General features: G+C 33.4%; 2 protein-coding genes across 8 annotated transcripts; both read right to left on the minus strand.

Annotated features, from left to right (window-relative positions):
* Nucleotides 1-4,920: 4,920 nt before the first annotated feature.
* On the minus strand, nt 4,921-19,529 carry LOC126839980 (uncharacterized). 2 transcript variants are annotated; one of them, XM_050575455.1, is made up of 5 exons: nt 19,444-19,529; nt 6,567-6,850; nt 5,777-5,985; nt 5,118-5,310; nt 4,921-5,010 (listed from the first exon to the last, which is right to left on the minus strand). In XM_050575455.1, the coding sequence occupies exons 2-5, from the start codon at nt 6,663-6,665 to the stop codon at nt 4,933-4,935; spliced, it is 579 nt and encodes a 192-aa protein (XP_050431412.1). In that variant the 5' UTR covers nt 6,666-6,850; nt 19,444-19,529; the 3' UTR covers nt 4,921-4,932. The 2 variants fall into 2 exon arrangements, with proteins under 2 accessions (XP_050431412.1, XP_050431411.1); XM_050575454.1 differs by lacking the exon at nt 19,444-19,529 and having other exon boundaries at nt 6,567-6,910.
* LOC126839979 (uncharacterized) lies at nt 7,663-24,990 on the minus strand. Of its 6 annotated transcripts, none has more exons than XM_050575452.1 (5): nt 24,908-24,990; nt 21,109-21,392; nt 20,333-20,541; nt 16,981-17,173; nt 7,663-7,752 (listed from the first exon to the last, which is right to left on the minus strand). In XM_050575452.1, the coding sequence occupies exons 2-5, from the start codon at nt 21,205-21,207 to the stop codon at nt 7,675-7,677; spliced, it is 579 nt and encodes a 192-aa protein (XP_050431409.1). In that variant the 5' UTR covers nt 21,208-21,392; nt 24,908-24,990; the 3' UTR covers nt 7,663-7,674. The 6 variants fall into 6 exon arrangements, with proteins under 6 accessions (XP_050431409.1, XP_050431410.1, XP_050431408.1 ...); XM_050575453.1 differs by lacking the exons at nt 20,333-20,541; nt 21,109-21,392 and adding exons at nt 23,066-23,274; nt 23,841-24,124; XM_050575451.1 differs by lacking the exon at nt 24,908-24,990 and adding an exon at nt 22,177-22,259.
* Nucleotides 24,991-26,555: the final 1,565 nt, after the last annotated feature.

Below are 26,555 nucleotides of genomic sequence, written 5' to 3' on the forward strand. Positions count from 1 at the left end.
AATCTAACACGGATAGACGTTACCAACTGATAGTTTTTAGTGCCTGTTCGTTTCTCACATCTGGTACACCGGGTTTTCGGTTAAAAAAAAAAAAAATTGAATTTGTGTAAAGGGGGGGTGGGCATTGGGTTAAATTCAAATTTGATATAACTGACGTGCGCGGGCATACTAAATAAATATTTCTTATAAATTTCAACTCGATCCGACTCTTTTTCTCGAAGCTATAGCCAGTAAAAGTTCTAACTTAAAAACTCGTACGGTTTTTTTTTTTTTTTTTCAACTTTCGCCTGTGAAGAGTTAAACTTTTTCAACTTTTACCCCCCCCCCCCCCCCAAAGTACCAACTAGATGAAAATTGCGATTTATAGAGTTGCTATTCGAAGGAATTGGTCCAGTATTAAAGAAGTTACAGTGTATACAGATAAAAAAAAAACACACATCAGAGTAAAGCCAATACCTTCTCGCTTTGCATCGAAGCTAAAACATTTTTCTGGATTTTTGTGAAAAAGGCATCAAAAGGGGTCAAATTATATGTTTTTGGGGTCGGTGATTACGAATTTGTTATCAGTTCTCAATTTTAATCAGCCAGAAAGAACTTAAGTAAAAAAAAAAAAAAATTGAACTTTGTGTCAACTTAAAGTCAAAAGTGTTACTTGAGCACAAAACTCAATAGTATCATTCTGCATAGATCTACATAAAATTGTTTTAATGATTTGATAACAATTTTTTTAAGATTTTAAGTGTTTTTTGTTAAAATATACGCAATCTGCGAAAACACAGTTTTCCGGCTATTAAAAAAAAACTGTAGTGCCGAATTATTTTTCCGTTTAATATGTTATGGATACATATGAGTTGTGAATTTTCGTTTTTTTTTTAACTATCGTAATTAAGTTTTCGTAAAAAATCGTCAGATACTATTAATAAACTATGTTATATTGTTTCGTTAAAAGTAATTTTATAGCTAACTTTTATTTAATTAACAATACCTATATATACATACTGTATTTTATATCGTACATGTTGCTGTATAAAATATTTACAGCATCGCATTTTGTAATACTCTAACTATTTAAAAATGGATTTTATCGAAGGAAGTGAGAAAACTACATACTATTCGATTGAATGTGTTTATTAATTTGTTTTTTGTTATGAGCTCTAATATTTTGTTCACAAGAAAATCCTATAATATTTGAATAAACTATGTGTTTACCGCCGTACGAAGTGTGTACGGCTTATCAGTTACCGCGTTATCATTTATAACCGAGTTCGACCTAACCATGCTAGATAACAATTGCCGTCCCTATCCCAGTCGTTTATCACTATTTTCTTTCATTTCGCATTTCGGATACTTTGCTGTTCGTGCCTCGTAGTTAATAATTTTGTATAATTAAAAAACTAGGTATTACAAATTTGTACTTAATATTTTTCCTTCAATTCAATCGTACGTATCGATTGGTTGCGAGTGCAGACGCCGGCTAGTATTTCGTATTGTACGTTTTTTGAGTCCCGATAGACCGGTGACTTTGTTGTTGACACGATTCTTTTACTTAATAAAAACAAAAAAACACTGGTCTTTGTCGAAAAGAAAGCTTTTATGCTATTACATCTTTTTCGTTAAACCGATGCGTTTGTGGTGTAAATACGGTATACTATTCGTACGAATATAATAAAAAACCTTATATTATGACTTACACATTGTTAACATACCCGACATGAAATGGTGTACTCGTATAGTCTTGTCCGTGTTAAAGGTAATAAGAAATATGACATCACCGAATGTCACGTATTATAATGTATAACAAGAACGATATACGTTTTTTGGTCAAATACAATGTGTATAATAAACCATAATTGTAAAAAACGAGCATTTATCAAGGTTGTCGGTAGCCAAGATTTAAAAACTATTATCGGCTTTGTAATTTAGTAAACCGTATATTTCACCATTCGCTGTTGTAAACGATAATTATACCGGATTACACATAATTGATTAAACTTTTCTTGTGTTAAACAGTTGTGATGTGCTGAACAGAAAATTGAAATTTAGTTTACCCATTGTCTTTACTACAGACTTGAATAAACAACGTATGAAATGTTACACTTTTTTCTTGATTCGTATGTACTAATGCAATCAAGACGGTTGCAATGTTAACACGCTTTGACACACTGCTTATCGTTAGCTAAATATATATTTGGTATCACGCTTAGGATCTTTTTGGAATAGCTTGAAGGTATGTCCAAAATTTTGGTACCCTATGACAGTTATGTTTGTCGTTAAAAAAAGTAATTGTTTTAATATAAAATATAATGGCAAACCTCTTCGACACATTGCATATTGCTAAAATATTATAATATAGGTATTGACTATTATTATACTAAAAATGTACAGTTTTACTCACTGTTTGTTATTAAACAAACAAGCTTAAGTTAACACTGAACCAGGACCAATTTTATTGTAACCTATAGCATAGGGTTACAAGATTTGTGTGTTCAAGAAGATCGACTAAGTAACTAATGGATGGAGTAACTAGATCAGAATGATGTTAGGAGTTAACAATTGAAAAATTATTCCTTGATTAAGCAATGTCAAAGTTCAGCTTTTAGAAGTTTTTAACATTTAATTTAAAAATTGGTTCCAGACTGTTAGGACAGTATTTTTAGCCTAAACAGTATTTGGACAGCTATTCTGCAACTAATCGGTAAAATAACATTATATTTAGAATTATGTAAAATTAAAACACAATTGATTTTTAGAATGAGTTTAATTTGTGCATGAAGTCTGTAAGTGAATATAATTTCTAAAAAACTGGAAGTCATAATGTGTACACAGTCTCTACTCTTCATTGAGTTCACAATTAAGGGTTCCTTAATGATATATGTATACTTATATTATCGGTGTTTTAACTTGCAAAAATTGGGTTCAAGGTAACTAGTATCAATTGTAGATACAACACATTCAGTAACATTTATTATTATTCATACTTAATTACTCATTATTTTTTAAAAACTGTTGCAAGCTGCCAATATGTATGACATAAACTATGCAAGGTTCCAGTTAATGAGTATTTTAGTTTTAACGGTTATTACAGACTATAATTATTACTGAATTCTACAAATAAACCACTTGTAATTTATTGTGGGGATGTAGGCACAACGGTGACAGGCCGGTGTCCAGTGGACAAACAGTTTTTTAATAAGTTAAATTATTGCAATTTTATATCTTTAATTTTAGCTATTATCAATTAAAGAATGCTAGAAAACTAGTACAAGAAAAAAAATCAAAAAAGTAATTTTTAAAAAAAATGGTTAAAAAAATAATTTTGGTTTGACCTATTGTATTTTTTGCATTTTTTAAATAATTTTCTTTATACATTTTTTTTTTTTAAATATTTACAATCTGTATTTATATATACCATAAGTAAAATTTAGGGCTAATTTATATACAAAGCTGTAAGTGATATGTGTGACTTGAGGTACCTTCACAAACAACTAAAGTTGGTTGCAATTTGAGTCCAGACATAATTAGTATTACTCAATTTTTTCGGCGTTCTGAAAAAAAAAATTGTAAGTATGCCACTTCATCTTTTAACAATTTTTTTTTTTCGTTAATACTAAATTGATGTTTACAATTTGATTGTATCATACATATGTACAAAATATATCAGTTTTAAACTAACTGGAATTGTTTTGTTAAAAGTAATGCTCCACGGGTACGATGGTATTTAAAAAATGTACAAGCCGATATTATTCATATTCGAAGTATTAAAAACATAAATGTCGGACTTACTATTTCAAACGAGTTTCTCTCGGAGTCGGCATACTTATATTGTTGATCTGTGAAGCATAATGATCCACGCCCCTTAAAAGCTGAAGTCGTACGCACCATTACATCTTTCGTGAGACCTACGCCTTCTACTAACAATGTAATTTCGACGTATTGGTTTTTATCGACGATGGTAAAGTTGACAACGTTTGCTGATAGCACGGCATAAACATAGTCGTCGTGAGTATATTCGTGTTGAAGCCGAGATCCACCCGTGGCGGTACCAATGTCCAACCAAAGCGATAGCACTGCAACCGATATGACAATATAGATTTTGAACATGATGAATTGTTTTTTTGGTAGGAAATTCACAAACACACAAACGAAACTGTTTTTATGATGGGAAATTCACTAAAAATGGGCAAAAGAAATTCGTGACCGAACGAGTAAAGCCATCGTGATCGAATGACGATTGCCAGAGCTGGTGTGTGACACAAACCTCAGCCGACCCCTCTAGTAATAACTGTTTGGCAGGTAAAGTCGTCCTGACACTTATTGCCGTTTATTAATCCATCCTGCGAGAAACGCTAGTATTCATCGACCCTCCAATTTATCAACGGGTTCCGTTGATAAATATAATAACACAATTGATTTTTAGAATGAGTAGAATACTTGTGCATGTAGTCTAATAGTGAATATAATTTCTAAAAAACTGTAAGTGATATGTGTGTCTTGAGGGTACCCTCTCAAACAACTAAATTTGGATGCAATTCGAGTACAGGCATAATTAGCATTATTAAAAATTTTCGGCGTTTTGAAAAAAAAAAAATTGTTCAGTGAATAGTCGAAAGATGAAGTGTCATCAAGAAGCTATATTAGTAATCAGCTGTGTAAAATAAAGGTGCATAAACGGTATTTTTAAACCCCCTTTTCTTCTTCTATTTTGATTTTTAAATTGTTTACACTTTTAAATAATTACTAAAATTCGTTAATTTTTTTTTTTTAATTCACAAATGATTTTGAAGTAGTTAACCGCCTGAAGAACACTTAAGGAAAGGGTAATAATTGTAAAACGTCAAATAAAATGGACAGTTACAGCTAAAACGAAAAGAAAACCTAAAACCTTTACTTACATCTATTATCGCGTTTTCTGTATTTATCCGCTACGGCCGACTAGTGCTCACATAAATAAACTGTTTCACGCTGAAGGTTTGAGGGTTCCGTCTTGCTGTAGTCGTCCAATAAGTTTGGCTGAAAAAAGGTGATTGTAAAAAACATATATGAGTTTATATAATGTATAGAATCTGATAGTTTTCTGATGTTTTACAGAACGCGACTCGAGCGTAAAAAAAGTCTACCTTTTTAACGGCTTTGACGAGGAATTTGCACCTGAGGCCATTACCGGTGACTAAAGTGTTCGTCCGGTTCGTTTTTGTATAGGACCAAGCCGTGTCATTTAAAAAATGTAACTTGTTACCGCGATGTTTGTATTTTTTTCCATAGTCGCTTGTTGTTGTCTCAAATGAGTTAGATTCACTTGCAGGTTCAGTGCTGTAAACCGACAATTATTTAATCAAGATTAATGATTACCATCGGTGCACGAATATTGCAATCGAACCTGAGCATTATATTAACAAATACAATGTTCAAGTAATAATTTCAAACAACTTGTTATTTAAATAAAAATTGCCCAGGTTCAGTCCTAGGGGATTAGGCTGAATAACAGGTATGGAAATGACAATTAAAATAAAAAATTGTCTTAATAAATAATCGTCAAATTTCAATATAAATTGAAATAATAAAATAGCATTGTAGAATCGAAGTCACGGATTTTGCGCAATTATCTTTACGGGAAGTTAAATTTTTCTTGATCAACAAATAATTATCACCAAAACAGGAAAATATTATTTGAACTTGGTAATTATTTAATATTCCTTAAGTAACTTAATGCGTTACTATTTCACTCATTAGTGAAATACTACTAACGATATGTAAAGTTTATCTATAACATACTCACACTTCGTATGCATATCTACGAAACAGATACATCGGTGGTACAGGCCAGACGATCCAACCAAAATCACCCTGATGTACCCAACGACCATGTGACGAATTTCTGGTCGATAACCGTGGTCTGTTAAGGCACAGGAACAACTTTCCTTCCACGACATTTTCATCGATCTTCAACTTGTTGGTTAAATACATTCGTGTACCATTTGCTTGCAACTAAAAATCATTAAGGGTATTACAATTAATATTCATATATATATAAATATATTTATATATATTTTTATATATTTATTTATTTATAAAGGATAGGGCGAAGGCAACTGACGAGATATGAGGGCCTAATATCTTATACAAATGTTATATTTTCTTTTGTTACAATAAGACGTCAACTATAATGATTCATATTCAATAGAATATGAATTATAAAAAATGTTTTTAACCTTTAGCGACTTTTTAGAATTAATTTTTGATTTTTTTTTTCAAAATAATTAAAAAAACGTAACGCACAAGCATAGCATTTTTACGTTTAACAGTACGACCAAGTGTTTAGAGCTTATACCAACGTATTTTATCAATACAATTGTCACCTAAACTAGATCTAACGAAACTACTGACTAAAAACAATTTTGACACATTTTTATATCTTATACTATATGAACGAACAGAATATATCAGTATTAAACTAACTGGAATTGTTTTGTTAAAAGTAATGCTCCACGGGTACGATGGTATTTAAAAAATGTACAAGCCGATATTATTCATATTCGAAGTATTAAAAACATAAATGTCGGACTTACTATTTCAAACGAGTTTCTCTCGGAGTCGGCATACTTATATTGTTGATCTGTGAAGCATAATGATCCACGCCCCTTAAAAGCTGAAGTCGTACGCACCATTACATCTTTCGTGAGACCTACGCCTTCTACTAACAATGTAATTTCGACGTATTGGTTTTTATCGACGATGGTAAAGTTGACAACGTTTGCTGATAGCACGGCATAAACATAGTCGTCGTGAGTATATTCGTGTTGAAGCCGAGATCCACCCGTGGCGGTACCAATGTCCAACCAAAGCGATAGCACTGCAACCGATATGACAATATAGATTTTGAACATGATGAATTGTTTTTTTGGTAGGAAATTCACTAAAAATGGGCAAAAGAAATTCGCGACCGAACGAGTAAAGTCTTTGTGATCGAATGACGATTGCCAGAGCTGGTGTGTGACACAAACCTCAGCCGACCCCTCTAGTAATAACTGTTTGGCAGGCAAAGTCGTCCTGACACTTATTGCCGTTTATTAATCCATCCTGCGAGAAACGCTAGTATTCATCGACCCTCCAATTTATCAACGGGTTCCGTTGATAAATATGATAACACAATTGATTTTTAGAATGAGTAGAATACTTGTGCATGTAGTCTAATAGTGAATATAATTTCTAAAAAACTGTAAGTGATATGTGTGTCTTGAGGGTACCCTCTCAAACAACTAAATTTGGATGCAATTCGAGTACAGGCATAATTAGCATTATTAAAAATTTTCGGCGTTTTGAAAAAAAAAAATTGTTCAGTGAATAGTCGAAAGATGAAGTGTCATCAAGAAGCTATATTATTAATCAGCTGTGTAAAATAAAGGTGCATAAACGGTATTTTTAAACCCCCTTTTCTTCTTCTATTTTGATTTTTAAATTGTTTACACTTTTAAATAATTACTAAAATTCGTTAATTTTTTTTTTTTAATTCACAAATGATTTTGAAGTAGTTAACCGCCTGAAGAACACTTAAGGAAAGGGAAATAATTGTAAAACGTCAAATAAAATGGACAGTTACAGCTAAAACGAAAAGAAAACCTAAAACCTTTACTTACATCTATTATCGCGTTTTCTGTATTTATCCGCTACGGCCGACTAGTGCTCACATAAATAAACTGTTTCACGCTGAAGGTTTGAGGGTTCCGTCTTGCTGTAGTCGTCCAATAAGTTTGGCTGAAAAAAAGGTGATTGTGAAAAACAAATATGAGTTTATATAATGTATAGAATCTGATAGTTTTCTGATGTTTGACAGAACGAGACTCGAGCGTAAAAAAAGTCTACCTTTTTAACGGCTTTGACGAGGAATTTGCACCTGAGGCCATTACCGGTGACTAAAGTGTTCGTCCGGTTCGTTTTTGTATAGGACCAAGCCGTGTCATTTAAAAAATGTAACTTGTTACCGCGGTGTTTGTATTTTCTTCCATAGTCGCTTGTTGTTGTCTCAAATGAGTTAGATTCACTTGCAGGTTCGGTGCTGTAAACCGACAATTATTTAATCAAGATTAATGATTACCATCGGTGCACGAATATTGCAATCGAACCTGAGCATTATATTAACAAATACAATGTTCAAGTAATAATTTCAAACAACTTGTTATTTAAATAAAAATTGCCCAGGTTCAGTCCTAGGGGATTAGGCTGAATAACAGGTATGGAAATGAAAATTAAAATAAAAAATTGTCTTAATAAATAATCGTCAAATTTCAATATAAATTGAAATAATAAAATAGCATTGTAGAATCGAAGTCACGGATTTTGCGCAATTATCTTTACGGGAAGTTAAATTTTTCTTGATCAACAAATAATTATCACCAAAACAGGAAAATATTATTTGAACTTGGTAATTATTTAATATTCCTTAAGTAACTTAATGCGTTACTATTTCACTCATTAGTGAAATACTACTAACGATATGTAAAGTTTATCTATAACATACTCACACTTCGTATGCATATCTACGAAACAGATACATCGGTGGTACAGGCCAGACGATCCAACCAAAATCACCCTGATGTACCCAACGACCATGTGACGAATTTCTGGTCGATAACCGTGGTCTGTTAAGGCACAGGAACAACTTTCCTTCCACGACATTTTCATCGATCTTCAACTTGTTGGTTAAATACATTCGTGTACCATTTGCTTGCAACTAAAAATCATTAAGGGTATTACAATTAATATTCATATATATATGTAACGGTCACATTTAGCCCGACCGTTACTTCGCGCCCCGAACTATGGACACATCACTAATGACCTAATTAGGTAGGGAGCGCTGACACACTGAGATGACATTCGCGTATCATCTAATTAACCAGTCGAGATTTACCATCACGCGCCTACGCATCCATACAGCCTTCTTGATTATTATTTGTGTACCTTAATTCGCCTACGGTTATCACCGGTCATCTCTGTGTGCGCACCGCTCGACTCCGGTCTGATCCCAATCATCACCAGCCAGTATTCAGGTCAGACTATATATATATATATATATATTGCATATTTTGTATATTGATTTGCCACTGCTTTTTAGTTATTAATAAATACTTTGTAGCCTGCATAACCTGAGTGTCGACTACCGTTATTTTAGTGTGATCGCCCGTTAAGCTCCTCGGGCGATATAGTAAATTTATAAAGGAGACTTTAGGGTTGCTTAGGCGTAAAGCGGACTAGCCAACCGTTTCCCGTCAGGGGCCGTCTACTTTAACCTTATCGACGAGCACTCAGACTAGTTTGGTAAGCTAGTCAAGTAGCGACGTTACAATTTGGTGGAGGCGCCGTTTTCCGTTAGTTTTATTTCTACTCTAGGGGAGAGCCCATTTTTTGAGACTACGGACACGATCCCCAAACAACTACACTAAATATATACGTATTACCCTCAGGTTGTGTAGAGGTTTGTAATTTAGGGTACAAATTGCTTTGGAGAATTAAAAAATTATAAGGCGACATATTATACAGCAAATTAATTATTAAATTCATGACATTGTATACATAATACAGTAAATATTTTATAATACAATTATTAGTCATATTGGACATTAAGTAACACACTTAAATACAATTTACGATTTTATTTTTAATATACATTTTTATTATTTTGATTAATATGTAACATATGACGCTGTATAATTATTATATTAAAAGGGTTGAAAATAATCAAACGATTCGTATAAATTCGCGATCGTGGGGAATATTAGGTTTTGATCGCAACGTTGATGTCCAAGACATATCGGCATCAGACTTAGTTGAGCATTTTAAACAGGCAAAACAAATTAATACTCTAGAAGCGTTACAAGTTTGTAGGAATATTAAAACTCCATTTGTTAGTGTGCCTATTCATAAATACGACAACTTTGTTGTGTTAAAAGCCGTTAGTACTGCAAAGTACACTTTATCACAATTTCATAGTAGGTCATTAGCTGAAAAAATGAGTTTACTGAAACAAGATAAGAAGGGTTATTTGTATCGGTACTGTACGAAAAACGATCTTATCAATATATTAGCGCAATTAGGAGAAGAAGCGCCAGTATCTTCTCTAATAGGGGTCTTAAAAAATAGGTTAAGGGAGACATTTAAGCAAAATCCTTTGGTAGACGCGCATAATTCGGACGAGGACAGTGATAGTGATAATCTAGATAAGGTTTTGGAAGCTAAACCCCATAGTTACATATCTGACACTTCTGATAGTACCACATCGTCTGACGTTTTAGATAATACTGTAATCCCTTCTGATAATAAGACAGACGCGCCCGCAACTGATAAGCCCTCTACATCAGCGGAAGCGTCTAGTTTTTCCGATAGTGTTAAAGGAAGTCCTGAGGCAGGACGATTCGTATTCGACGCACACAAAGTAAAAATGAGTATTACCCCGCAGTGTTTTTCCGGTCGACTGACCGAAGATATTAATGATTACCTGGAAACTTATGATAGGATATCAGCCGCGAATGGTTGGAGCGAGGCGCAACGACTAATAATGTTTCCGCTGTATTTGAGAGAACAAGCAAAAAAATTGTATAAGAGAATCGAGGCCAAAACTGCAGATTTGAAATGGGCGGATTTGAAAAAGGAATTTTTAGAATACTACAACTCAGAAGAGCAACGAATACTGTTGAGAGAAAATTTAAATAAGAGAGAGAAACAGGAGGAAGAGAGCTTACAGGAATACATTCTGAATGTGGTTACCGAATGCAGTCAAGTGAGCGATAAAATGACTGAAGAGGAGATAACAAAACTGATATTGAAAGGTCTACCAGAGGATGTCTACTGGAAAATATATTCACTGGATAATTCGTCAGTAGATAAGATAACGAAGAATGTAAAGGCGTATGAAGTGGCTAATGCGATCCGAAAAAACCCAGCAAAGGAGATTGAGTTTTTAAAAAGGGAAATGGAGAAACTCAGGGTCAGCAGAGAAAGCAACAGCAGCGATGAGGTAAGACAGTTGAAGGAAGAGCTTGAAAGGGTCAAAGCAAGCATAAATAACAGGCCATTTAGAAATAATGATAATTTTAGAGGCAATTCTAATAATACTGGTAACTTTAGGGGCAATCCTAATAATAATAGTAACAATACTAGGGACCGCAATTATAACAATTATAATAGGGCTAGCGATAACAATTCCAGAAATAGGAACTACAACAATAACAACAGATATAATGGTAATAATTTTAGGAACCGCAATTTTAACAATAACAATAATTCAGATAACAGTAACAGGCCTAGAGATGACGATAACGGTAATAATAACCGGAATCGTAATTACAATAACAATAATAATGGTAATAATAACAGATCTAGCGGTAATAGCGGCGGTAGAAATTACAATAATCGTAATAATAACAACGAAAATTATAGGGATACAAGACGCGATAATGGAGACGATAGGGGTAGAAACAGAAATTTTTCGGATAGTCATGAGGATGACTTTGATAGGCGCAATTCAAAAAACTATAACTCGCGTTTTAAAAACAATGACAGGAGAGACGATAGAGATAATAACTCGGGCGATCAGCAAAGCAACGCAAAAAACTAATGGGTCAAAACCCGGAAGCCAGGTCGAGTTTTGATACTAAACATTCTCAAAAACCTGACTTTAATGTAAATCAAGCAACTTTAGATAACCCCCCCCAAATAGAGCGCATAAGTAGTTGTATATTTAATGATGTAAATTATATAGGGAAAGACCCAGTAATAATAGGCAATCTAAATAATGTATTATATAAGTTTGTTTTGGACAGTGGAGCGAGCGTCAGTGTTGTTAGTGATAAGATACTTCCAAAAGAACAAGTAATTAAATCCTATGGCGCGACACAATTATATGCTGCTAATGGAGAAAAATTAAAATTGATTGGTAGAACAGTCATAGAAGTATATTTCAACGGTATACTTGTAAAAATACAATGCGCGGTCGTCCAAAATTTGAATTGTAACAGTCTTTTAGGGGTGGACTTTTTAAATAAATTTAAGGGAATTATTAATTTCGCTGATTCTAAAATAGAACTTAATGTTAATAATGAAAAAATACAAATCAATTTTCTTAGCGGTAATGACAATACAGTTAACACCGTTATAAATGAGATGAACAATTCAAATTTCGATGACAGGGAAAGAATACAAGAAATGGCAACATCGGCCTGTGTATTAGCGCAAATCCCTCGCGACGGTTATTGTGGAGTCAATGCACTCGTTAGCGTATTAAATGAGCAGTATGTAGAAGTTAGTTCTCACGATATTATGGAATTATTGGAAATACAGTTTGAAAAAACTGCCGTGTGGTTAGAAGCAGAAGATCTCGCTGCAGTAGCCGATTTTTTTAACTATAACTTAATTGTTATATCGAAATCCGATAGGGCATATGAAGAAGGTACCATTGCCTTTTCAAAACCAAATCGCAATTACGTTATGATATTGTTCTCACACCGTCATTGGACACCTCTTATATTCAAACCCGACGCTAATAAAATTAATGAATTTCAAACAATAACTATAATAAATGATTACGATGATTTAACCGTCAGAAAGCAAATATTAAAACAACGAATTAAAAATCATGACTACACTTGTGAGAACAATATTGTAAATGGTAACGGTCCAGACGAAATTCGACACGGCGATTGTACTCAGGACGCGCGCGTCACAGAGCAGGCGCTAACGGTCAGTAATAAATTCCACGAACGGGCCCCACGCGATGAAAGTGTTCCCAACATAGAATTTGATATCAACCCGGCGCTATCCGATTTACAATATAAAAAAATGCATGTCCTTTTAACCAAATATAGCGCAATTTTTTCTAAATCTAAGTATGATTTAGGGGAAGTGAGAATTAAACCCGTTGAATTTAAGTTATCAAGTGATAGGATAATTAACATCCCTAATTTTAAGTTAAGCCGCGTCGAAAGAGATGAAGTTGAAAGACAGACACAGGAATTACTAAAAGCCGGTATTATTGAAAAATCAAATAGTCCATATTCTAATCCTGTATTTTTAGTAGGTGAAAATATGCCCCAAGGTAATAAGCATGCGTATAATCCCGCGAGAATATCGAATGGTTTTAGACTATAGGCAACTTAATTCTATTATTTATAAGGAAAGTTTTCCAGTGCCGCTGATTCAAAATATTTACGATACATTAGGCGGAAACCAATACTTTTCATGTATGGACGCAAACGCAGGTTATTATCAGATACCGTTGGCCGAAAACTCGCGAGCTTTTACCGCATATTCGACAGCAACGGGCCATTACGCTTTTCGCGTGTTACCAATGGGAATATGTAATGCAGTAGAAATCTATCAAGGCGCGGCGTGTAGAATACTAGCAGGTTTAATGTATAAGCATGTAGTGAATTATATCGACGACACCGTCGCCTACGGGAAAACTTTTGATGACCATTTGATTTCGTTAGAATTAACTTTTGAGCGCTTCTTAAAGTATAATTTAAAACTAAAGCCTTCCAAATGTAAGTTCGGCTATCAAGAAATAAAAATTTTAGGCAATATTATTGACACTAGGGGTATCAGACCGACTGATGAAGGATTAGAGTCTATAAGAAAGTTTCCCACCCCGCGCACAATTAAGCAGCTAAGATCATTTTTGGGCCTCGCCAACTTTTTTCGTAGATTTGTGGTTAGCTATAGTAAGATAGCTAAGCCATTAACTGACTTAACTAAGGGAACTTTTAAAAACAAAAAATCGCCTATAGCGTGGGAACACGAGCACGACTTAGCCTTTCAGGAACTTAAAGATAAATTGACAAGCAAACCGGTTCTCGCGCATTTCGATGAAAGCTGTCAAACTGTTATTATTTCAGATGGTTCTAAGTTAGGGCTAGGGACTATCTTAAGCCAAAGGAATTCAAATAATGAATTACACCCTGTGGCATATGCTTCAAAAAAGTTAAGCGCGTCAGAACATAATTATAGCGCCATGGAAATTGAGGTTTTAGCGCTACATTTTGCTTTTACAACTTTTCGCCAGTACGTTCACGGGAGAAAAGTCGAGGTCTGGACTGACCATAAGAACTTAACGGGTTTACTTAAGATAAAAACAGAGTCGGATGTGGTAAAGCGATTAAAAACAAAATTAATGGGCTATGACATTAATATTATATATAAACAAGGCATTTTTAATAGGGCTGCAGATCATCTTTCACGTTATCCTTGCGACGATAAATTAGGTTTTGAAGATAATAATGAATTTGACGACATTTTAGATATTAATTTAGTTCAACCTATAATTATAGAATCTGATCAGGCTAATGATGCATATTTACAGCATATTATAACAGCCGTTAGGTACCCTGATCTAAGCGATCAAAAATGGTTAAGTAAAGCTAAGAATTACTTATTTAAGAATAACAACGTTTTATACTATAAGTCGAATTATACAAATTCCAATAAATTAACATTGGCATTACCTGGCAAATATATTAATGATATTATTAGGGAGAATCATGATAGTCCCCTAAGCGCGCATTTAGGTTTTAGTAGGACTTATACTAAAATAAAAGAAAAATATTTTTGGCCTAAGATGCGCAAAGACATTAAAAATTATGTTTTATCTTGTTCCGCGTGCCAAAAACGAAAACCCCATAAACAGCCTAAACCACCTAAGATAGGGCATTATCCGTTGGATAAAGGGGAGGTTATGCAAGAAGTTTATTTGGATTACGTAGGACCACTACAAAGTTCAAGGGGAAATAAATACATTTTAGTCGCTACTGATCGCGTATCTAAATATTGTGTAGCCAAAGCTTATCAGCACGCAAACGCTAGGTCCACAGTTAAATTTCTATTAGAATTCATATTAAAGTACGGCCCAATGAAAATCGTTCGAAGTGACAACGGTACACATTTTTCTGCAAAAGTAGTGGTTGAGCTTTTAGAAGCCCTACACATTGATAAGAAATTCGGAATACCTTTCAAACCGACTTCGCAAGGCCAAGTAGAGAGGCAGAACCAAACTTTAATTGACATGTTAGCACCGTACGTACAAGAAAATAATAAGTGGGTTGACTATCTACCTTATATAGTTTTCGCTTATAACACTTCCAAGCATGAAATAACGCAATATACACCGCACTATTTATTGCACGCGTATAACCCGAAAAGCATTTACGATATCGCGCTTATACCACCCACCGATGAAAACATTATATCAGAAATAGATAAGATAAAGCATGTTAGGAAAACATTACCAGAAATTATAAAAAAATGCAGCGTTAAAGTCTGATTTGAAGAAAACTAATTTGGATAATAATATTTCATATAACATAGGTGAAAAAATTTTGGTAAAAGTCCCTGTACGTGACAATAAGTTCTCTAATCGCTACGAAGGCCCCTATGAAGTAATGAAGAAGTTAGGCCCTTACAGCTATTTAGTTAAGTTACCAAAACATGGCCAACTGGTGGATGCACCAGTCCATGTAGACCAAATCAAGCCATACAACTCTCGGGAAAATTAATAAATTAATAATTTTATATCATTCTACTTTCACTTTCAGCACTTCCCTAATTTTGTTCGGCACAAAGCCGTTAATTTCTTATCTTTATTAAATAAAAAATAATTCTCACGCTATATGTACGCTACAATATTATTTTTTTTTCAATCATAACGAATAAATTACCAAAGCGAAATTTGATAGGGACAATGAAATTTTCCCAGGCAGTAGCAACGCGTTTGATGGGAAAAGACAATATGCCGATCGTTATTCTAAACACAATGCCAAATTGCATTATACTTGGGGTAAAGCTTTACGTTTGCTTAAAAGTTTTGCCGATGCTAAAGAGAAACTTTTGCACGCCAAAAAAAATAAAACCTAACGATGTACAAATTAGAGACGAACTACAGAAACTAGAAAAGGACAAAGAGTTCAATACAAACATTGAATTTTTTACTTTGAAGAAACACGGAGTAAATACTGAAAAAGAATTTAATCAGATGCTGCCACCCGATGGGAAAAGACAATGAAATGCTTGGTAAACACTTCTGTTTACCGATAAGCCAGTAGCCGTGACTCTCGCTAGATACAGGAGCGTCTCACGATCAGTCGTTCTCATCGCCCTGTTCACTACACTACTTTTATCAACAGAACTTCGCGTCGAGAATCATCGTACTTAACTTCAATTTATCTCTTTTTATTTTCTTTTTCTTTTGTGCGCTTAAATACATTTAATTTTATACGACCGGTGTTTACGGATCTAAACTTTAATAACTTTTATTTTATTGATTTTATTCGTTTACCTTATTGTAAATTTTAATTACATTACTTAGTGTCGTTAACAATTTTATTATTTTTTATTTTTTTAAAATAATATCACTATATATATTTTTATATATTTATTTATTTATAAAGGATAGGGCGAAGGCAACTGACGAGATATGAGGGCCTAATATCTTATACAAATGTTATATTTTCTTTTGTTACAATAAGACGTCAACTATAATGATTCATATTCAATAGAATATGAATTATAAAAAATGTTTTTAACCTTAAGCGACTTTTTAGAATTAATTTTTGATTTTTTTTTTCAAAATAATAAAAAAAACGTAACGCACGAGCATAGCATTTTTACGTTTAACAGTACGACCAAGTGTTTAAAGCTTATACCAACGTATTTTATCAATACAATTGTCATCTAAACTAGACCTAACGAAACTACTGACTAAAAACAATTTTGACACATTTTTATATCTTATACTATATGAACGAACAGAATATATCAGTATTAAACTAACTGGAGTTTCACGCTGAAGGTTTGAGGGTTCCGTCTTGCTGTAGTCGTCCAATAAGTTTGGCTGAAAAAAGGTGATTGTAAAAAACATATATGAGTTTATATAATGTATAGAATCTGATAGTTTTCTGATGTTTGACAGAACGAGACTCGAGCGTAAAAAAAGTCTACCTTTTTAACGGCTTTGACGAGGAATTTGCACCTGAGGCCATTACCGGTGACTAAAGTGTTCGTCCGGTTCGTTTTTGTATAGGACCAAGCCGTGTCATTTAAAAAATGTAACTTGTTACCGCGATGTTTGTATTTTTTTCCATAGTCGCTTGTTGTTGTCTCAAATGAGTTAGATTCACTTGCAGGTTCGGTGCTGTAAACCGACAATTATTTAATCAAGATTAATGATTACCATCGGTGCACGAATATTGCAATCGAACCTGAGCATTATATTAACAAATACAATGTTCAAGTAATAATTTCAAACAACTTGTTATTTAAATAAATATTGCCCAGGTTCAGTCCTAGGGGATTAGGCTGAATAACGGGTATGGAAATGAAAATTAAAATAAAAAATTGTCTTAAATAATAGTCGTCTATTTTCAATATAAATTGAAATAATAAAATAGCCAGCATTGTAGAATCGAAGTCACGGATTTTGCGCAATTATCTTTACGGAAGTTAAATTTTTCTTGATCAACAAATAATTATCACCAAAACAGGAAGATATTATTTGAACTTGGTAATTATTTAATATTCCTTAAGTAACTTAATGCGTTACTATTTCACTCATTAGTGAAATACTACTAACGATATGTAAAGTTTATCTATAACATACTCACACTTCGTATGCATATCTACGAAACAGATACATCGGTGGTACAGGCCAGACGATCCAACCAAAATCACCCTGATGTACCCAACGACCATGTGACGAATTTTTGGTCGATAACCGTGGTCTGTTAAGGCACAGGAACAACTTTCCTTCCACGACATTTTCATCGATCTTCAACTTGTTGGTTAAATACATTCGTGTACCATTTGCTTGCAACTAAAAATCATTAAGGGTATTACAATTAATATTCATATATATATATATTTTTATATATTTATTTATTTATAAAGGATAGGGCGAAGGCAACTGACGAGATATGAGGGCCTAATATCTTATACAAATGTTATATTTTCTTTTGTTACAATAAGACGTCAACTATAATGATTCATATTCAATAGAATATGAATTATAAAAAATGTTTTTAACCTTTAGCTACTTTTTAGAAATAATTTTTGATTTTTTTTTTCAAAATAATTAAAAAAACGTAACGCACAAGCATAGCATTTTTACGTTTAACAGTACGACCAAGTGTTTAAAGCTTATACCAACGTGTTTTATCAATACAATTGTCACCTAAACTAGATCTAACGAAACTACTGACTAAAAACAATTTTGACACATTTTTATAACTTATACTATATGAACGAACAGAATATATCAGTATTAAACTAACTGGAATTGTTTTGTTAAAAGTAATGCTCCACGGGTACGATGGTATTTAAAAAATGTACAAGCCGATATTGTACAATCCGAGTTTCTCTCGGAGTCGGCATACTTATATTGTTGATCTGTGAAGCATAATGATCCACGCCCCTTAAAAGCTGAAGTCGTACGCACCATTACATCTTTCGTGAGACCTACGCCTTCTACTAACAATGTAATTTCGACGTATTGGTTTTTATCGACGATGGTAAAGTTGACAACGTTTGCTGATAGCACGGCATAAACATAGTCGTCGTGAGTATATTCGTGTTGAAGCCGAGATCCACCCGTGGCGGTACCAATGTCCAACCAAAGCGATAGCACTGCAACCGATATGACAATATAGATTTTGAACATGATGAATTGTTTTTTTGGTAGGAAATTCACTAAAAATGGGCAAAAGAAATTCGCGACCGAACGAGTAAAGTCTTTGTGATCGAATGACGATTGCCAGAGCTGGTGTGTGACACAAACCTCAGCCGACCCCTCTAGTAATAACTGTTTGGCAGGCAAAGTCGTCCTGACACTTATTGCCGTTTATTAATCCATCCTGCGAGAAACGCTAGTATTCATCGACCCTCCAATTTATCAACGGGTTCCGTTGATAAATATAATAACACAATTGATTTTTAGAATGAGTAGAATACTTGTGCATGTAGTCTAATAGTGAATAGAATTTCTAAAAAACTGTAAGTGATATGTGTGTCTTGAGGGTACCCTCTCAAACAACTAAATTTGGATGCAATTCGAGTACAGGCATAATTAGCATTATTAAAAATTTTCGGCGTTTTGAAAAAAAAAAATTGTTCAGTGAATAGTCGAAAGATGAAGTGTCATCAAGAAGCTATATTATTAATCAGCTGTATAAAATAAAGGTGCATAAACGGTATTTTTAAACCCCCTTTTCTTCTTCTATTTTGATTTTTAAATTGTTTACACTTTTAAATAATTACTAAAATTCGTTAATTTTTTTTTTAAATTCACAAATCATTTTGAAGTAGTTAACCGCCTGAAGAACACTTAAGGCTAGAGAAATAATTGTAAAACGTCAAATAAAATGGACAGTTACAGCTAAAACGAAAAGAAAACCTAAAACCTTTACTTACATCTATTATCGCTTTTTCTGTATTTATCCGCTACGGCCGACTAGTGCTCACATAAATAAACTGTTTCACGCTGAAGGTTTGAGGGTTCCGTCTGGCTGTAGTCGTCCAATAAGTTTGGCTGAAAAAAGGTGATTGTAAAAAACATATATGAGTTTATATAATGTATAGAATCTGATAGTTTTCTGATGTTTGACAGAACGAGACTCGAGCGTAAAAAAAGTCTACCTTTTTAACGGCTTTGACGAGGAATTTGCACCTGAGGCCATTACCGGTGACTAAAGTGTTCGTCCGGTTCGTTTTTGTATAGGACCAAGCCGTGTCATTTAAAAAATTGTAACTTGTTACCGCGATGTTTGTATTTTTTTCCATAGTCGCTCGTTGTTGTCTCAAATGAGTTAGATTCACTTGCAGGTTCGGTGCTGTAAACCGACAATTATTTAATCAAGATTAATGATTACCATCGGTGCACGAATATTGCAATCGAACCTGAGCATTATATTAACAAATACAATGTTCAAGTAATAATTTCAAACAACTTGTTATTTAAATAAAAATTGCCCAGGTTCAGTCCTAGGGGATTAGGCTGAATAACGGGTATGGAAATGAAAATTAAAATAAAAAATTGTCTTAAATAATAGTCGTCTATTTTCAATATAAATTGAAATAATAAAATAGCCAGCATTGTAGAATCGAAGTCACGGATTTTGCGCAATTATCTTTACGGGAAGTTAAATTTTTCTTGATCAACAAATAATTATCACCAAAACAGGAAGATATTATTTGAACTTGGTAATTATTTAATATTCCTTAAGTAACTTAATGCGTTACTATTTCACTCATTAGTGAAATACTACTAACGATATGTAAAGTTTATCTATAACATACTCACACTTCGTATGCATATCTACGAAACAGATACATCGGTGGTACAGGCCAGACGATCCAACCAAAATCACCCTGATGTACCCAACGACCATGTGACGAATTTCTGGTCGATAACCGTGGTCTGTTAAGGCACAGGAACAACTTTCCTTCCACGACATTTTCATCGATCTTCAACTTGTTGGTTAAATACATTCGTGTACCATTTGCTTGCAACTAAAAATCATTAAGGGTATTACAATTAATATTCATATATATATATATTTTTATATATTTATTTATTTATAAAGGATAGGGCGAAGGCAACTGACGAGATATGAGGGCCTAATATCTTATACAAATGTTATATTTTCTTTTGTTACAATAAGACGTCACCTATAATGATTCATATTCAATAGAATATGAATTATAAAAAATGTTTTTAACCTTTAGCGACTTTTTAGAATTAATTTTTGATTTTTTTTTTCAAAATAATAAAAAAAACGTAACGCACAAGCATAGCATTTTTACGTTTAACAGTACGACCAAGTGTTTAAAGCTTATACCAACGTATTTTATCAATACAATTGTCATCTAAACTAGACCTAACGAAACTACTGACTAAAAACAATTTTGACACATTTTTATATCTTATACTATATGAACGAACAGAATATATCAGTATTAAACTAACTGGAATTGTTTTGTTAAAAGTAATGCTCCACGGGTACGATGGTATTTAAAAAATGTACAAGCCGATATTATTCATATTCGAAGTATTAAAAACATAAATGTCGGACTTACTATTTCAAACGAGTTTCTCTCGGAGTCGGCATACTTATATTGTTGATCTGTGAAGCATAATGATCCACGCCCCTTAAAAGCTGAAGTCGTACGCACCATTACATCTTTCGTGAGACCTACGCCTTCTACTAACAATGTAATTTCGACGTATTGGTTTTTATCGACGATGGTAAAGTTGACAACGTTTGCTGATAGCACGGCATAAACATAGTCGTCGTGAGTATATTCGTGTTGAAGCCGAGATCCACCCGTGGCGGTACCAATGTCCAACCAAAGCGATAGCACTGCAACCGATATGACAATATAGATTTTGAACATGATGAATTGTTTTTTTGGTAGGAAATTCACTAAAAATGGGCAAAAGAAATTCGCGACCGAACGAGTAAAGTCTTTGTGATCGAATGACGATTGCCAGAGCTGGTGTGTGACACAAACCTCAGCCGACCCCTCTAGTAATAACTGTTTGGCAGGTAAAGTCGTCCTGACACTTATTGCCGTTTATTAATCCATCCTGCGAGAAACGCTAGTATTCATCGACCCTCCAATTTATCAACGGGTTCCGTTGATAAATATAATAACACATTTGATTTTTAGAATGAGTAGAATACTTGTGCATGTAGTCTAATAGTGAATATAATTTCTAAAAAACTGTAAGTGATATGTGTGTCTTGAGGGTACCCTCTCAAACAACTAAATTTGGATGCAATTCGAGTACAGGCATAATTAGCATTATTAAAAATTTTCGGCGTTTTGAAAAAAAAAAAATTGTTCAGTGAATAGTCGAAAGATGAAGTGTCATCAAGAAGCTATATTATTAATCAGCTGTGTAAAATAAAGGTGCATAAACGGTATTTTTAAACCCCCTTTTCTTCTTCTATTTTGATTTTTAAATTGTTTACACTTTTAAATAATTACTAAAATTCGTTAATTTTTTTTTTAAATTCACAAATCATTTTGAAGTAGTTAACCGCCTGAAGAACACTTAAGGCTAGAGAAATAATTGTAAAACGTCAAATAAAATGGACAGTTACAGCTAAAACGAAAAGAAAACCTAAAACCTTTACTTACATCTATTATCGCTTTTTCTGTATTTATCCGCTACGGCCGACTAGTGCTCACATAAATAAACTGTTTCACGCTGAAGGTTTGAGGGTTCCGTCTGGCTGTAGTCGTCCAATAAGTTTGGCTGAAAAAAGGTGATTGTAAAAAACATATATGAGTTTATATAATGTATAGAATCTGATAGTTTTCTGATGTTTGACAGAACGAGACTCGAGCGTAAAAAAAGTCTACCTTTTTAACGGCTTTGACGAGGAATTTGCACCTGAGGCCATTACCGGTGACTAAAGTGTTCGTCCGGTTCGTTTTTGTATAGGACCAAGCCGTGTCATTTAAAAAATTGTAACTTGTTACCGCGATGTTTGTATTTTTTTCCATAGTCGCTCGTTGTTGTCTCAAATGAGTTAGATTCACTTGCAGGTTCGGTGCTGTAAACCGACAATTATTTAATCAAGATTAATGATTACCATCGGTGCACGAATATTGCAATCGAACCTGAGCATTATATTAACAAATACAATGTTCAAGTAATAATTTCAAACAACTTGTTATTTAAATAAAAATTGCCCAGGTTCAGTCCTAGGGGATTAGGCTGAATAACGGGTATGGAAATGAAAATTAAAATAAAAAATTGTCTTAAATAATAGTCGTCTATTTTCAATATAAATTGAAATAATAAAATAGCCAGCATTGTAGAATCGAAGTCACGGATTTTGCGCAATTATCTTTACGGGAAGTTAAATTTTTCTTGATCAACAAATAATTATCACCAAAACAGGAAGATATTATTTGAACTTGGTAATTATTTAATATTCCTTAAGTAACTTAATGCGTTACTATTTCACTCATTAGTGAAATACTACTAACGATATGTAAAGTTTATCTATAACATACTCACACTTCGTATGCATATCTACGAAACAGATACATCGGTGGTACAGGCCAGACGATCCAACCAAAATCACCCTGATGTACCCAACGACCATGTGACGAATTTCTGGTCGATAACCGTGGTCTGTTAAGGCACAGGAACAACTTTCCTTCCACGACATTTTCATCGATCTTCAACTTGTTGGTTAAATACATTCGTGTACCATTTGCTTGCAACTAAAAATCATTAAGGGTATTACAATTAATATTCATATATATATATATTTTTATATATTTATTTATTTATAAAGGATAGGGCGAAGGCAACTGACGAGATATGAGGGCCTAATATCTTATACAAATGTTATATTTTCTTTTGTTACAATAAGACGTCACCTATAATGATTCATATTCAATAGAATATGAATTATAAAAAATGTTTTTAACCTTTAGCGACTTTTTAGAATTAATTTTTGATTTTTTTTTCAAAATAATAAAAAAAACGTAACGCACAAGCATAGCATTTTTACGTTTAACAGTACGACCAAGTGTTTAAAGCTTATACCAACGTATTTTATCAATACAATTGTCATCTAAACTAGACCTAACGAAACTACTGACTAAAAACAATTTTGACACATTTTTATATCTTATACTATATGAACGAACAGAATATATCAGTATTAAACTAACTGGAATTGTTTTGTTAAAAGTAATGCTCCACGGGTACGATGGTATTTAAAAAATGTACAAGCCGATATTATTCATATTCGAAGTATTAAAAACATAAATGTCGGACTTACTATTTCAAACGAGTTTCTCTCGGAGTCGGCATACTTATATTGTTGATCTGTGAAGCATAATGATCCACGCCCCTTAAAAGCTGAAGTCGTACGCACCATTACATCTTTCGTGAGACCTACGCCTTCTACTAACAATGTAATTTCGACGTATTGGTTTTTATCGACGATGGTAAAGTTGACAACGTTTGCTGATAGCACGGCATAAACATAGTCGTCGTGAGTATATTCGTGTTGAAGCCGAGATCCACCCGTGGCGGTACCAATGTCCAACCAAAGCGATAGCACTGCAACCGATATGACAATATAGATTTTGAACATGATGAATTGTTTTTTTGGTAGGAAATTCACTAAAAATGGGCAAAAGAAATTCGCGACCGAACGAGTAAAGTCTTTGTGATCGAATGACGATTGCCAGAGCTGGTGTGTGACACAAACCTCAGCCGACCCCTCTAGTAATAACTGTTTGGCAGGTAAAGTCGTCCTGACACTTATTGCCGTTTATTAATCCATCCTGCGAGAAACGCTAGTATTCATCGACCCTCCAATTTATCAACGGGTTCCGTTGATAAATATAATAACACATTTGATTTTTAGAATGAGTAGAATACTTGTGCATGTAGTCTAATAGTGAATATAATTTCTAAAAAACTGTAAGTGATATGTGTGTCTTGAGGGTACCCTCTCAAACAACTAAATTTGGATGCAATTCGAGTACAGGCATAATTAGCATTATTAAAAATTTTCGGCGTTTTGAAAAAAAAAAAATTGTTCAGTGAATAGTCGAAAGATGAAGTGTCATCAAGAAGCTATATTATTAATCAGCTGTGTAAAATAAAGGTGCATAAACGGTATTTTTAAACCCCTTTTCTTCTTCTATTTTGATTTTTAAATTGTTTACACTTTTAAATAATTACTAAAATTCGTTAATTTTTTTTTTAAATTCACAAATCATTTTGAAGTAGTTAACCGCCTGAAGAACACTTAAGGAAAGGGAAATAATTGTAAAACGTCAAATAAAATGGACAGTTACAGCTAAAACGAAAAGAAAACCTAAAACCTTTACTTACATCTATTATCGCTTTTTCTGTATTTATCCGCTACGGCCGACTAGTGCTCACATAAATAAACTGTTTCACGCTGAAGGTTTGAGGGTTCCGTCTGGCTGTAGTCGTCCAATAAGTTTGGCTGAAAAAAGGTGATTGTAAAAAACATATATGAGTTTATATAATGTATAGAATCTGATAGTTTTCTGATGTTTGACAGAACGAGACTCGAGCGTAAAAAAAGTCTACCTTTTTAACGGCTTTCACGAGGAATTTGCACCTGAGGCCATTACCGGTGACTAAAGTGTTCGTCCGGTTCGTTTTTGTATAGGACCAAGCCGTGTCATTTAAAAAATGTAACTTGTTACCGCGATGTTTGTATTTTTTTCCATAGTCGCTCGTTGTTGTCTCAAATGAGTTAGATTTACTTGCAGGTTCGGTGCTGTAAACCGACAATTATTTAATCAAGATTAATGATTACCATCGGTGCACGAATATTGCAATCGAACCTGAGCATTATATTAACAAATACAATGTTCAAGTAATAATTTCAAACAACTTGTTATTTAAATAAAAATTGCCCAGGTTCAGTCCTAGGGGATTAGGCTGAATAACGGGTATGGAAATGAAAATTAAAATAAAAAATTGTCTTAAATAATAGTCGTCTATTTTCAATATAAATTGAAATAATAAAATAGCCAGCATTGTAGAATCGAAGTCACGGATTTTGCGCAATTATCTTTACGGGAAGTTAAATTTTTCTTGATCAACAAATAATTATCACCAAAACAGGAAGATATTATTTGAACTTGGTAATTATTTAATATTCCTTAAGTAACTTAATGCGTTACTATTTCACTCATTAGTGAAATACTACTAACGATATGTAAAGTTTATCTATAACATACTCACACTTCGTATGCATATCTACGAAACAGATACATCGGTGGTACAGGCCAGACGATCCAACCAAAATCACCCTGATGTACCCAACGACCATGTGACGAATTTCTGGTCGATAACCGTGGTCTGTTAAGGCACAGGAACAACTTTCCTTCCACGACATTTTCATCGATCTTCAACTTGTTGGTTAAATACATTCGTGTACCATTTGCTTGCAACTAAAAATCTAAAACTAATTCTTATACGTTAAAGAAGTACGAACTTCGTTTTTTCAAATGGGAACATATGTTTTAAATTCCATAAATATAAAGACAAAAAATCTAAAAAAATGTTAGCGTTTCAATTTTCAATTTTCATCTATTTGTTCCCTGTTTATGACTTTGTAAAGATTTGAATTTTTTTCTATATTTCTTAATAGTTTTATTCGATTTGACAAAGACAAGTAGTTTTATTATGACGGCCATCACATCAAATGTAATAATAATTTGATGTTAACGCATTCCGTATCATAATCAGATATAACAATTACCACACATTATTAGACGAAAGGTAGACTGTTACGGATAACGGACTTTACACTGTACACATCTCGGATAGCAATCTAGTATCTAAACTATGCATCAGTTACCACGGAATAATCGAGTGACCAGTAACTATAATATATTTTATTATTTGTACAAAATCGCATTTTATTTATTATTTGTACATAACCTCTATCGCTAACAAATTTTGACTTCACAGTTCACACGTTTTCCATTTGTGAAATGAG

This window comes from Adelges cooleyi, unplaced genomic scaffold (genome assembly GCF_023614345.1).
Source record: "Adelges cooleyi isolate 19-005CV unplaced genomic scaffold, UGA_ACOO_1.1 ACOO_flye_CR_arks_rails_tigmint_CR_PRNA_329, whole genome shotgun sequence".
Taxonomy (NCBI): Eukaryota; Metazoa; Arthropoda; class Insecta; order Hemiptera; family Adelgidae; genus Adelges; species Adelges cooleyi.

What these genes read in the sequence shown, in the direction of transcription:
- LOC126839980 (XM_050575454.1), bottom strand. Translation starts at nt 6,884, where the DNA reads ATGTTCAAAATCTATATTGTCATATCGGTTGCAGTGCTATCGCTTTGG. An exon ending in AGAGAAACTCGTTTGAAATA is followed by an intron (nt 5,986 to 6,566) that starts GTAAGTCCGACA and finishes AATGATTTTTAG; the next exon opens with TTGCAAGCAAATGGTACACG. An exon ending in TCGTCAAAGCCGTTAAAAAG is followed by an intron (nt 5,011 to 5,117) that starts GTAGACTTTTTT and finishes ACCTTTTTTCAG; the next exon opens with CCAAACTTATTGGACGACTA.
- LOC126839979 (XM_050575450.1), bottom strand. Translation starts at nt 24,158, where the DNA reads ATGTTCAAAATCTATATTGTCATATCGGTTGCAGTGCTATCGCTTTGG. An exon ending in CGTAGATATGCATACGAAGT is followed by an intron (nt 17,174 to 20,332) that starts GTGAGTATGTTA and finishes GTCGGTTTACAG; the next exon opens with CACCGAACCTGCAAGTGAAT. An exon ending in TCGTCAAAGCCGTTAAAAAG is followed by an intron (nt 7,753 to 16,980) that starts GTAGACTTTTTT and finishes CCTTTTTTTCAG; the next exon opens with CCAAACTTATTGGACGACTA.